At 38.3% G+C, this 14,429-nt stretch overlaps 1 protein-coding gene across 19 annotated transcripts in view; it reads left to right on the top strand.

Moving 5' to 3' along the window:
* Positions 1 to 14,429, top strand: part of SYNE1 (spectrin repeat containing nuclear envelope protein 1) — a 503,306-nt gene that overhangs the window by 142,688 nt on the left and 346,189 nt on the right. For all 19 annotated transcript variants that reach the window (XM_024997066.2, XM_024997067.2, XM_059889951.1 and 16 more), the window contains 3 exons: positions 858 to 965; positions 4,030 to 4,167; positions 5,167 to 5,331. In XM_024997066.2, the coding sequence (XP_024852834.1) occupies positions 858 to 965; positions 4,030 to 4,167; positions 5,167 to 5,331 (411 nt within the window). The remainder of the gene's footprint in view (positions 1 to 857; positions 966 to 4,029; positions 4,168 to 5,166; positions 5,332 to 14,429) is intronic.

Here is a 14,429-nt window from a genome sequence, read left to right as displayed (position 1 = left end):
GCCATTTCACCTGTCTGCAGACAGCCATTTCAACCTGTTATAGGGCTGTGATCATCAGATGAGATGTTGTAATGGAAAGTTAAGTGCCAAAAAGTCATGTTAAATGTGTCTGTGATTATTCTGGCATTCTTACCTGATAAGAAGTCTTAATGACAGTTTAGGATGTTTTCACTACATCAGTGCTAGAATAGCTCTTACTATTTGTGGAAACAAGTATGTAACTCTCCAGTTCTTTTTCATTTTTGAGATGTGAATGAATGAATTCATTCAGCAGATGATCTGGTACATATCATATAGGTTTCATGTTGCCAGGGTTTGGCAATGCCATATTGAGCAAGATAAATGTGCTTTCTGCCCTCATGGGGCTTATGGTATATTATCGCATAATGTTTTTAAACATAATGTACACAAGTAATCCAATGTTACTCTGACTGTAGTTCCTTTAATTCAGTCAAAATTAATCTTATCTTGATCAGTCCTCAGGGTTATCAGTGACCTTGGGTTAAGACGCAACCACAGATTTATTTCCACTCCCATTCCAAGCCACTGCTTTTTCTGAGTATTTTTGTGCTTAGCACATTTCCTCGGGAGCATATTTTCTTAATTAAATTAATGTTTCTTGAGAAGAACAACGGAGGTAGATAATTTCGGTATTCAGTATGATAATTAAGATTTTTTATAGAATTAATTTTTGCTTCTTATTCTCTGGAAAAGGTGAGGGCAGGGAAGGAGAAAGTTTTTCAGAGACATTTGGAGCTTATTAAATATTCAGTGTATCCTAGGATCAGTCAGGCATTAATCAGCAATTAAGTAAATGCACAGTTACTAATAAAATTGTAATGTCTTGTGGTTTCTAGAGAGAAGACAGGCTAATTTTGAAGGAGATGAAAGTTTGGATAGAACAATTTGAAAGAGATTTGACAAGGGCACAGATGACAGACTCAAGTTTGCAGGATAAATATCAGGTAATGTATGGAAGAGATATTTCACTTTTCTTAAAAGCCTTTCATGAGTAAGAGCCACATATGTCATTTAATCTATGTTTAATCTTTCAAGTGATGTTAATGAGAAATATCTTTTAAAAATAATATGCATTATCTTAAGTTTACATATAATTTTTTAATCATGTTTCTATGTAAATAGGTAGTTTTTAAAATTTAATGCATTTATATATTGTAATATGTTTGCCATTGTAACAATAATTAGCACCTCTAACATGTGACATTATTATCATTTACTTTTAGTGGGTGAGATGTTTAAGTTCCAGTCTCTTAGCAATTTTGATGATTGTAATGCAATACTATTGTCCATATTCACTTTACTGTGCATTTGGAACTAGGAATTATGTACCCTAAACTTTTCCAGTTTGTGTACTTAAATATCCACCCTGTCCCCTCCACCCTCTACCCCCTGGTAACCATCCTTTTGCTCTCTGTTTTTAGGAGTTTGACTTTTTAGATTCCATATATAAATGATATTATACAGTCTTTGTTTTTCTCTACCTTATCTTGCTTAGTGCAGCATCTTTAAGTTTCACCCATGTTGTCCCTTATGGCAGGCTGTCCGTTTTTCTCAGGGCTGAATAATATGCCATTATATATATACACCGCATCTTCTTTGCCAATTCTTCCGTCAATGGGCACTTAAATTGTTTCTATCAATTGACTGTGGTGACAATGCTGCAATAAACATGAGGGTGCGTGTCTATCTCTTTGATACGTTGTTTTCATTTGCTTCGGATATACACCCAGAGCTGGAGTTGGTAGTTTTAAATTGTATGTGTCACGTTATATAGAGTTGTGAGGCTTCATCACTTTCCCAGAACTCAGTCTTGTAGACGATCCAAAACACAAAAATCTGGCCATTGTTTTTATGTAACACATGACCTTACAGATGTTACCTCACAAGAAATTCCACCAAAATATGACTTCAGTGGCAAATTGAAATTTTCTGTAGGATAAGCTGAATTAAATAAAAATTGCAGCATGAAGAGTTGGCGTAGGTCCCTTAGTAAGATCAGTTTCTCCTGCTACCTGCCTCACTCAGCACTGCTGCGTTCAGGTTGAGTTCAGTGTTGCTGCTGTTGCGGTTGCTCTTTCTCCCAGTTTCATCACACTGTCATCAATTAGATTTCAGCTTCCAATTTCCACTTCCAAAATCCTTTAACAAGTTTTTTTTTTTTTTTTTCATTGAATTGTGACTTACTCTGCGTAGCACTGACATTTTCTCCTGCTTAAAATATCATTGCATTTCGGTGGCAGAACTATGGTATATTCTAATCTACAATGTATTTTGACAATTTTTGCTACAAAAAAAAAGGTGAATGATGTAAGAGATGTGAAACGGCAGATGATAAAAGATTTAGCTGTTGGAATTAGTGTGTGACTTTATATAATCATATCTATAAAGTGTGCCTGAATTTAGATGGATGGTTTCATCAATATTATATTTGATGGACTTGGAAATGCAATAAATACATTCTTATATATGTGTTCCTTTTGCTGAAGCTCATTATAATTTTTTTCCCTCAAAAGATAATTTTCTGGGAACATTAAAATGATTAAATCAGTAAATTGAGGCTATAAATACAAGAACAGAATGAATGTCCTTATTTAGTCCATTAGTGAGCTTCAGTTTTAGCATAAATTATCAAAAAATAAATTCCAAGTTATAAAGTTACCATGGTACAGAAGTTAATTTATAAGAGGAAATCTAAGTATCAGAAAAGTACAAAACAGAAGCATCCCTTTCAGATCAGTCTCTTAAATAGGGTTAGACCACATAGGGAACGTTTTCTTTCATTTGTATGTTTATTATGTAATCAGAATCTAATGTTTGTACTTATCAATTAATAGTGCATTTTCCAGTTTTTCTGTATGTAGAATTCTGTAGAATAAAATTTAAGACTGATTATATGTTTTGGTACTTTAAAATTGCCTTAAGTTATAGTGAATGGTAGGTAAAGTTTGTGGTAAATATGTATTCACCATCTCCCCCAAGTGTTCTTCATGTGAATTTACATGTTTGTGTACTTAGTGACTTAGAAGTTCTTTCAAATGTGCTATCTGTTAGATTCTATGGGGGCTATCCTCATGTTCCTTATTATTTTTAATGTTAAAGACATTAAATGCACATTCAGTGACATTTTCAATTCATATGTAGACTTTGAAACATATTTTAGAGTGGGTTAATGTAATGTACAGAGAAGGCGATGGCACCCCACTCCAGTACTCTTGCCTGGAAAATCCCATGGACGGAGGAGCCTGGTGGGCTGCAGTCCATGGGGTCGCGAAGAGTTGGACACAACTGAAGTGACTTAGCAGCAGCAGCAGTGTAATGTAAAATGTAGGGCTTTCATTAAAATCACTAACCTTTCTTAGGTTATATTAATATTAGACTTACAGTTAAGTCTACCTGTTACAAATTTATGTTAACCATACTGTGACAAAAGAAAGATACAATATTTAGTGTTTTAACATCATAAAATTAAAGCAAAAGGTTATTACATAAAGTAAACCTCTTTATACAAATTTACTTAAACATAAATTAGGATACCACTAATTCTGGTTTTTGTTGTTGTTGTTGTTGGATGTATACAATTTCTACTTGTAAACTGGTACTTTAAAGTAAAACAACAATTTTGATTATGAACATAGATTTATACTCTTGCAGGGACTGGCTTGTAGATTATTTACCTAGGAATGAGAAATCCTGGCCTTGAGTGCTGTCTCCACTACTTGTGTCTGCCAAGTCACCTCTGGGCTTATTGTGGTAGTAATAACAGGCTTGTCTAAGTTGTAGCATGATGGGAAGCCAGAGACGCTAATGTGCAGAAGGCACTGAGCAAGGGGCCAGGGTCATCATCAGGGCTAGATGAATGCTGGCTGTATCACGATTGTCATTATTATTATCAGCAACATTTACTGAACGTTATCCAAATATAAAGGATTGTTATTTAGGAAACATGGTTTCCTTTGCTTTTGCTTTTTTTGACTGACTGCCCTATTCTTGCTATTTTTCCTCTCTTAGTCATTTAAGCATTTCAGAGTTCAATATGAAATGAAGAGGAAACAGATTGAACACTTATTGCAACCGTTACATAGAGATGGTAAATTGTCACTTGACCAAGCATTGGTAAAACAGGCCTGGGATAGAGTGTCCTCCAGGGTAAGTCCTCTGAGAATTCATTTCATCAGGACTTAAGTTAGTTGGGAATACTTTCTATCATCTCTTTCTTCACAATGATGTTACACCAGGTCCTCATGCCTCTGTCTGTGGTTGGAGGTTTTACCAGTGGGATGGTCTTTGTCCTCTTGTCAAGTTTTCCTCTAAGTTAGTGGAAGTGCCTGTTTAACAACTCTTTCCCTGCTTAGCCTGTCTTATTGTAATATCACCATAGACAAGACAACCCACTGAAATCCTGAAAGACCACCTGGGTTACTTCTCCTTTTTTACAATTTAATCCTGGGTTTTTAGAAGTAACTCCCCAAGAATGAGGCCTCAACTTCTCCAAATTCCATAACCAGATTTCATCAACAGTCAATTATCTTCCTGTATTCACGTTTATTTTTATATTCTTTAATTTAAGCTTATCTGCTTACCTGGTCTTGAACTTGAAGGAACATCGCTCTGTAGCTTTCATTTTAATCTTTTGCAAACATTAAGTCCGAGATTTCAAAACCTCTGAAACTTCTATCCCTCATGGGAATATTTGCCTTATACTTATTCCATTTTCACTTTTATAATCCAACTTTTCCCATTAAGCTCTATGAAAGAATAAGTTAGATCCCAACCCATCCCCCCACCATTCCAATAAGCTGTGAAGCAGTACCTGAGAATCGGATAAGTGGGAGAAATGATGAAATCATTAGAGAATTACATTATTGTAGAAAGAATCCTAATTCTCATTTTCCTCCCGAGATGTCTAGATGACCCTGATTTTTCTGGACCTGTTCTCATTATGTGGGAGATTTTGAAGGAAAGTAGCTGTGTTCTGAACTTTTCAAAACATTAGATTAGGACACAGATATTTTCTTACTTGATATGTATTAAATTAACCCAAAATTAATAACTTACAGCATTTTGTAGGCTTTAAAATCATTTGGGGGAGTTTTAGGAATTGTCTTTTTCTGTGTTGAGACACTGTCCTTCTACTTTGTATTTCAGCTCTTCGATTGGCATATGCAACTTGACAAGTCTCTTCCTGCACCTCTGGGTACCATAGGGGCCTGGTTATACAGAGCAGAGGTGGCCCTAAGAGAGGAAATAACCATTCAGCAGGTTCATGAGGAAACAGCCAACACAATACAACGGAAACGTGAGCAACACAAGGTAAATACTCTGGCTGGAAAACCTTCCAGCGTAACGGTCCTAGTGTTACCAAATCAGGTTTGTTTGCCCATTACTCAGCGAGCCAAAGGCTGAGACACTAAGATTTGCAGCAGAGAAAGGGTTTATTCTCAAGGCAGCCAATTGAGGAGAGAGAGAACAAATTTCAGTCCATCTCCCTGAAGGTGAGGGGTTCTGAGTATTTATGGGATAAAGCTGAACATGGGAAAGGTCACTGGAGATAAGAAACGGGTGAGGTGATCCTAATTCTGTGCAGATGTAACTAAGCCACAGACCTCTTCATGGGCTCCATGTTCCGAAAATGTGGCATCAGTGTGATCAGAGGGTGGAGTTTAGGGCCCTCTGACATCAAAAGGTCACTATGCGGACACTCACCCATGGTCAGATGGAGGGTCAGTGGACCTAACCAGTCTTAACCAGCTGGAGCTCAAACTGGACACAGCTGACTCCAAGTTCCTAAATTCAGCTTGGCCAACATCTTTTTGTTAAGGTTGTGGGATAGTTGGAGGACCTACAAATATTATTAAAGCAAACCTGATCAGTGAAGGTAGCTTGCTGTTGATCAGTTGCTAAGTCGTGTCTGACTCTTTGTGACTCCACTGTCTACAGCACGCCAGGCTTCCCTGTCCTTCACCATTTCCTGGAGCTTGCTCAAACTCATGTCCATTGAATCAATGATGCCATCCAATCATCTTATCCTCTGTCACCCCCTTCTCTTACCCTCAATCTTTCCCAGTATCAGGATCTTTTCCAGTGAGTCAGCTCTTTGCATCAGGTGGTCAAGGTATTGGAGCTTCAGCAGGTTACAATTTATTATTTATTAACAGCTAACTGATAATACCCTTGTTTCACCAGTATAGTCTGGGACTTGTGCTGACTCAGGTCTCCCAGGCACCCATTCATTCTGGTTTGGAGATGTCCCCATTTTCCTAGAAATTCTTTGATTTGCATTTCCCTCTTCTGTACTTGTTATGACAATCCCAGTACATTCATTTCCCGAGTTGTTTTCCAGTAGCTCTGTGTTATTTTTTCATCTGCATTTACTTTTGTTATTTCTCATGCTGTATTGTTGTCTCTGAAAATATAAGGCCATAGACCGTGTGTATTTACATAATAGTGTAATTGGCCGTTGGCTCCAGACCTCGTTTCCTCCTCCATTCTCACAGGAAGGCAAACCAAGTCACCAAGTTCTTACGTCCTGGTGCTTAAGAAGTAAGGAGAGGGAGAGGGTGGGATGATTTGAGAGAATGGCATTGAAACATGTATAATATCATATATGAAATGAGTCACCAGTCCAGGTTTGATGCACGATACTGGATGCTTGGGGCTGGTGCACTGGGACGACCCAGAGGGATGGTATGGGGAGGGAGGAGGGAGAACAGGATACACGTGTTCAGGTTGGGGAACACATGTATACCTGTGGCGGATTCATGTTGATATATGGCAAAACCAATACAATATTGTAAGGTTAAAAAATAAAATAAAATTAAATTAAAAAAAAAGTGAGGATCAGGGTGGGGGGAGGGGTTACTAGTGGTCTTAGAAAGTGGTGGGATTAGGCCTTGATCTCTCAGCCATTTGCGACTATATTTTCTCATTGCATGTTTTGTGCTTTGCGTAAGTTCTAATACTCTTCCTCTGTGTCTTGTAATAGTACAGTCCTAACTTAAAATGCTGTGTTTTTCACTAACATCTCATTAATGCAACCCTGCATTTTGTGCAATTGAATTTGTGTATCTCATTTACTGAGTCATGGTGGGGGTTAACTGTATATGTGGAAGATAAACCAACAACCAGGTCTCACTTTGTTCTTCTCTCCTGGTTAAACAAGAAAAAGTGAAAGTGTTAGTTGCTCAGTCATGTCCAACTCTTTGCAACCCCATGGACTATAGCCCATCAGGCTCCTCTGTCCATGGAATTCTCTGGGCAGGAATATTGGAGTGGGTTTTCATTCCCTTCTCCAGGGGATTTCCTGAGCCAGTGATTGAACCCAGGTTTCCTGCATTGCAAGCAGATTCTTTACCATCTGATCCACCAGGTGACTTTTTGGTTAAAGCCAGCTCTCAGCCCAGCTCCTGCCTACGTTCATGCAGTTGACTGTGGTTGGAGATAAACACACCCCCAGGCACGCTGACTAACCCAAGTGGGCCTTTAATGCTCCCCGGCACTCCAAAGGCATTTTTGGACTCTCTTCCCTCTGCATTTCTGGGACAACTATTTTATACCTTTTCTCCTCAAACCTTCCACACCTCCTCCTTCATCCTTACTCTTAGCTGATGACACCACTTCCTATTTCTCTGAGAAAATAGAAGCAGTCAAAAAAGAATTTCCGCAAGCTCCCACGACCACATCAACCCACCTACACGCATCTGTGACCGAATACTCTGTCTCCTCTCCTGTTACTATGGATGAACCATCTGTGCTCTGAGCTAAGGCCAGCCCCTCCACGTGTACAGTGGATCCCATCCTCCCAGCTCTGTTCCGGAAGATAATTCCTGTAGTACTTTGCTTCTTTATTTTTTCTCTCTCTTTCTCTGCTGGATTTTTCCCACCCACATGAAATATAGTGTCATTATTCTTAATACCCTCTTTCTTAACTGTACCCTTCCTTTCAGCTATTGTCCATTAAAAAAAAAATTATTAGGGTATAGTTGCTTTACAATGTTGTGTTAGTTTCTGTACAGCAAAGTGGATCTGCTATACATATGCATGTATCCCCTCTTCTTTAGATTTCCTTCCCACTCGGGTCATCACAGACCAATGGATACAGTTCCCTGTGCTATACAGTAGGTTCTCATTAGCTATCAATCTTATGCAGAGACTCAATAGTGTATGTATGTCAATCACAATCTCCCAATTCATCCCATTCCTTCCCTTCCCCCTTGGTATCTATATGTTTGCTCTTTACATCTGTATCTCTATTTTCTGCTTTGTAGATAAGATCATCTATCCCAATTTTTTCAGATTCTACATATATGCATGAATATACGGTATTTGTTTTTCTCTTTTTGGCTTTCTTCACTCTGTATGGCAGTCTTTAGGTCCCTCTACATCTCTACAAATGACCCAGTTTTGTTCCTTTTCACAGCAGAGGCAGAGAGTAAATCCCATCGTATATATGCACTGCATCTTTATCGATTCCTCTGTTGATGAACATTCAGGTTGCTCCCATATCCTGGATAATGTATATAGTGAACTACTGTCCATTGTTTTCTTTCTTTTACAAAGTGAAGTTCTTTGAAAGTACTATCTGAAATCTCATCCTTTCTAGAACCCATTCCAATCGTGTTTTCCCTTGCCCATCTAGCCATGGCAGGTTCATGAGGGTGCTTTTTGTTCCTCACTCAGTGGTCAGTTTTCAGTCCTCATTTTACCTTTACTGGAAGCATTTTAGACTCTGAACTACTTTATCCATTTGGTTTCTTAATTTTTTTTTCCTGTTCTTTCCAGTGTTTTCAGTTAGCCCACATTTGGTCCAAAATGTCCATGAGTGTATTTGGTTCATGGAACAAATAGTTTAGGACAGGGCCAAATATCAAGGACCTTTTGATGTGGACCAAATGTCTCTATGGACATTTTGGATAGGACCAGATATGACCAATTATCAAGGACCTTTTGGCATAAACCAGATATTTTATGGTAATTTTGAACAGGACCATATGGTCCTAAAATGGTCTTTCCTTCTCTTTCAACAAATATTTATTGAACTCTTTCTATGTGTAAAGTAGTGTTCTAGGCATTTGTGATATACCCATAAGTAAAACAGACAAAACTTCTACCCTAATATAACTTGCCTTTTCATAGGAGGAGGCAATTAAGAAATAATAAATATGATAAATAAAGGCATTTTATATTAGAATAAAAGATAGAAGGACAAGGAAGGTAAGGTGGTGTTGCAATTTTAAGCAGGGGAGTCTGTGAAACCACACTGAAAAGAGAACCTCGAACATGCAAGTGTGTTCCTACTCAAAGGCCTTTGCCCTTGCCAACATTTCTGGAATGTTCTTGTCTCTTTGCCTGATATTTTCCAGGCATTCTTCCTCATCTCCTTGGGCCTTTACTGAAAGGTCACCTTTTAGTCAATCCTTTCTTGGCCACCTCTTTGAAAGGACAACATCCTTTTCCCATTCCCTATTCAGTTTTTCTCTTTAGCATTATCTTCATCTCAAATGCTAATTTCATTATTTATCTTATTTATTGCTTGATCTCCTACAGTGTAATCTCAACTCTGTAAGAGCAATGATTATTGTTTGTTTTTTACTCTTGTTAAAAAAAAAAGCCTCTAAAAATGGTTTTATAAATATTCAGTCTTTCAAAATTGTAATTGGGTCAATAATGCTAATCATACTTTCTGAGAATTTGTTCCTTGGACTAAGTTTTCAAAATTATTGACACAAAATTATTCAAAATATCCTTGTGCCTGTAGTGAAGCCTCCATTTTCCCCCAGTTTTATTTCTATGCACTTTGTCACATTCCTTAAATGCACTTTGAGCAGCCTTAATTTTCTCTGTTATATCCTAATGATCTTTTCCCATCTACTTTCTTACCAGAGAAATGACAGAATCACTCTTTTAACAGCAGCATTCTGGTGCTGTGTGAGGATATGGCTAGTCAAAGAGGGGAGAAGTGACAGAAACAATTTCAATGATCCAGGTAGAGTGGCTTGAACAAAGGTCATAGCTATATAGATGGTAAGAAATAGATTCTGAGTATATTTCAAGGGCAGAACAAAGAGAACTTTTAGCATTAGATATTGATTATGAAGGAAGGGGAGTCATAAATGACACTATGATTTTTCAACCAAGCAGTTGGAAAGGTGGAGTTTCCATCAGTTGAGATGGAAAGGCAATGAAGCAGGTTTGGGAGGAAAGATGGAGTTCAGTCTGGGGGAAGGTAAGTGTGAGACTGTTTCACGCCCCAGTAAATATGCGGAGTGGGTAGCGGGAGATAAGAGACAGGAGGGGGCCAAATAGTCAGAGTCCTTGATATATAAAGGGATGTTAAAAGCTTGGAGACTTAGATTAAATAAATAAGTACAGACAGAAAATTAGTCAAGAGCTGAGCCCTGAGGGAACCCAGTATTAAGTAAGCTTCAGTGCTTATACTTACTGTTGTTCAGTCACCAAGTCATGTCCGACTCTCTGTGACCACATAAACTGCAGCACGGCAGGCTTCCCTGTCCTTCACTATCTCCCAGAGTTTGCTCAAGCTCGTGTCCATTGGGTCAGTGATGCTATCCAACTGTCTTATCCTCTGTTGCCCCTATCTCCCCTTGCCCTCTATCTTTCCTAGCATCAGGGTCTTTTCCAGTAAATCAACTCTTCACATAAAGTGGCCAAAGTATGGGAGCTTCACTTACAGCATCAGTCCTTCCAATGAATATTCAGCATTGATATCCTTTAAGATTGACTACTTTGATTTCCTTGCAATCCAAGAGACTCTCAAAATTATTATCCAGCAACACAGATGGAAAGCATCAGTTCTTTGTTTCTCGGCCTTCTTGATGTTTCAGGTCTCACATCCACACATGAGTACTGAAAAACCCATAGATTTGACTATATGGACCTTTGTCAGTAAAGTGATATCTCTGCTTTTTAATACACTGTTTAGGTTTGTCATAGCTTTTCTTCCAACAAGCAAACATCTTTTAATTTCATGGCTGCAGTCACCATCTGCAGAAAAGAAAAGAAAGAAAACCTGTCGGTTTCCACTTTTCCCCATCTATTTGCTATGAAGTGATGGGAACTTAACAGTATCTAGATTAGCAATATAAAGAAGCATAGTGGGATGCTCTTCTGTGGGAATGATCTCTGTTCATTTCTAAGGCAAACCATTCAATATCAGTAATCCAAGTCTATGCCCTGACTGATAATGCTGAAGATGCTGAAGTTGAATGGTTCTGTGAAGACCTACAAGACCTTCTAGAACTAACACCCAAAAAGATGTCCTTTTCATTATAGGGGACTGGAATGCAAAAGTAGTAAGTCAAGAAATACCTGGAGTAATGTGCAAGTTTGGCCTTGGAGTACAGTATGAAGCAGGACAAAGGCTAACAGAGTTTTGCCAAGAGATTGCACTGGTCATAGCAAATACCCTCTTCCAACAACATATGAGAAGACTCTACACATGGACATCACCAGATGGTCAACACCATAATCAGATTGATTATATTCTTTACAGCCAAAGATGGAGAAACTCTATACAGTCAGCAAAAACAAGACCAGGAGCTGACTGTGGCTCAGATCATGAACCCCTTATTGCCAAATTCAGACTTAAATTGAAGAAAGTAGGGAAAACCACTAGATCATTCAGGTATGATCTAAATCAAATCCATTATGACTATACAGTGGAAGTGACAAATAGATTGAAGGATTAGATCTGATAGACAAGAGTACCTGAAGATCTATGGATGAAGGTTCATGATATTGTACAGGAGGCAGTGATCAAGACCATCCCCATGAAACAGAAATGCAAAAAGGCAAAATGCCTGTCTGAGGAGGCCTTACAAACAGCTATGAAAGAAGAAAAGCGAAAGACAAAGGAGAAAAGGGAAGATACACCCATTTGAATGCAGAGTTCCAAAGACTATCAAGGAGAGTTAAGAAAGCCTTTGTCAGCGATCAATGCAAAGAAATAGAGGAAAACAACAGAATGGGAAAGACTAGAGATCTCTTCAAGAAAATTAGAGATACCAAGGGAACATTTCATGCAAAGATGGGCACAATAAAGGACAGAAATGGTATGGACCTAACAGAAGCAGAAGATATTAAGAAGAGGTGGCAAGAATACACATACAAAAAAGATCTTCACGACACAGATAATCACGATTGTGTGATCACTCACCTAGAGCCAGACATCCTGGAATGTGAAGTCAAGTGGGCCTTAGAAAGCATCACTATGAACAAAGCTAGTGGAGGTGATGGAATTCCAGTTTAGCTATTTCCAGTCCTAAAAGATGATGCTGAAAGTTCTGCACTCAATATGCCAGCAAATTTGGAAAACTCAGCAGTTGGCCACAGGCCTGGAAAAGGTCAGTTTTCATTCCAATCCCAAAGAAAGGCAATGCCAAAGAATGCTCAAACTACCCCATAATTGCACTCATCTCACACAGTAGTTAAGTCATGCTCAAAATTCTCCAAGCCAGGCTTCAACAGTACATGAACCGTGAACTTCCACATGTTCAAGCTGGATTTATAAAAGGCAGAGGAACCAGAGATCAAATTGCCAACATCTGCTGGATCATAGAAAAAGCAAAAGAGTTCCAGAAAAACATCTACTTCTGCTTACTGACTATGCCAAATCTTTTGACTGTGTGGATCACAACAAACTGGAAAATTCTGAAAGAGATGGGAATAACAGATCACCTGACCTGCCTCCTGAGAAATCTGTATGCAGGTCAAGAAACAACAGTTAGAACTGGACATGGAACAACAGACTGGTTCCAAATCAGGAAAGGAGTACATCAAGGCTGTATATTGTCACCCTGCTTATTTAACTTATATGCAGAGTACATCATAAGAAACTCTGGGCTGGATGAAGCACAAGCTGGAATGAAGATTGCTGGGAGAAATATCAATAACCTTAGATATGCAGATGACATCACCCTTATGGCAGAAAGCAAAGAAGAACTAAAGAGCCTCTTGTTGAAAGTGAAAGAGGAGAGTGAAAAAGCTGGCTTAAAGCTCAACATTCAGAAAACCAAAGATCATGGCATCTGGTCCCATCACTTCATGGCAAATAGCTGGGGGAACAGTAGAAACAGTGACAGACTTTATTTTTTGGGCTCCAAAATCACTGCAGATGGTGACTACAGCCATGAAATTAAAAGATGCTTGCCCCTTGGAAGAAAAACTATGACCAACCTAGACAGCTTATTAAAAAGCAGAGACATTACTTTGCCAACAAATGTCTGTCTAGTCAAAGCTAATGGTTTTTCCAGTGGTCATGTATGGATGTGAGAGTTGAACTATAAAAAGAGCTGAGTGCTTTCTTTTTTTATTTATTCTGTGATTTGTTGGTTATTCAGCAGGGTGTTGTTCATCCTCCATATGTTGGAATTTTTAATAGTTTTTCTCCTGTAATTGAGATCTAATCTTACTGCATTGTGGTCATAAAAGATGCTTGGAATGATTTCTATTTTTTTGAATTTAGCAAGGCTAGCTTTATGGCCCAGGATGTGATCTATCCTGGAGAAGGTTCCACGTGTGCTTGAGAAAAAGGTGAAATTCACTGTTTTGGGATGAAATGTCCTATAGATATCAATTAGGTCTAACTGGTCTATTGCATCGTTTAACGTTTGTGTTTCCTTGTTAATTTTCTGTTTAGTTGATCTATCCATAGGTGTGAGTGGGTATTCTTCACAGAGCTAGAACAAATAATTTCACAATTTGTATGGAAATACAAAAAACCTCGAATAGCCAAAGCTATCTTGAGAAAGAAGAATGGAACTGGAGGAATCAACCTGCCTGACTTCAGGCTCTATTACAAAGCCACAGTTATCAAGACAGTATGGTACTGGAACAAAGACAGAAATATTGATCAATGGAACAAAATAGAAAGCCCAGAGATAAATCCACGCACATATGGACACCTTATCTTTGACAAAGGAGGCAAGAATATACAATGGATTAAAGACAACCTCTTTAACAAGTGGTGCTGGGAAAACTGGTCAACCACTTGTAAAAGAATGAAACTAGACCACTTTCTAACACCATACACAAAAATAAACTCAAAATGGATTAAAGATCTCAATGTAAGACCAGAAACTATAAAACTCCTAGAGGAGAACATAGGCAAAACACTCTCCGACATACATCACAGCAGGATCCTCTATGACCCACCTCCCAGAATATTGGAAATAAAAGCAAAAATAAACAAATGGGACCTAATTAAACTTAAAAGCTTCTGCACATCAAAGGAAACTATTAGCAAGGTGAAAAGGCAGCCTTCAGAATGGGAGAAAATAATAGCAAATGAAGCAACTGACAAACAACTAATCTCAAAAATATACAAGCAACTCCTACAGCTCAACTCCAGAAAAATAAATGACCCAATCAAAAAATGGGCCAAAGAACTAAAT

This window comes from Bos taurus, chromosome 9, assembly GCF_002263795.3.
Source record: "Bos taurus isolate L1 Dominette 01449 registration number 42190680 breed Hereford chromosome 9, ARS-UCD2.0, whole genome shotgun sequence".
Taxonomy (NCBI): Eukaryota; Metazoa; Chordata; class Mammalia; order Artiodactyla; family Bovidae; genus Bos; species Bos taurus.
Note: the sequence above shows the minus strand (reverse complement) of the source record. Positions and strands in the feature narration are given on the sequence as shown.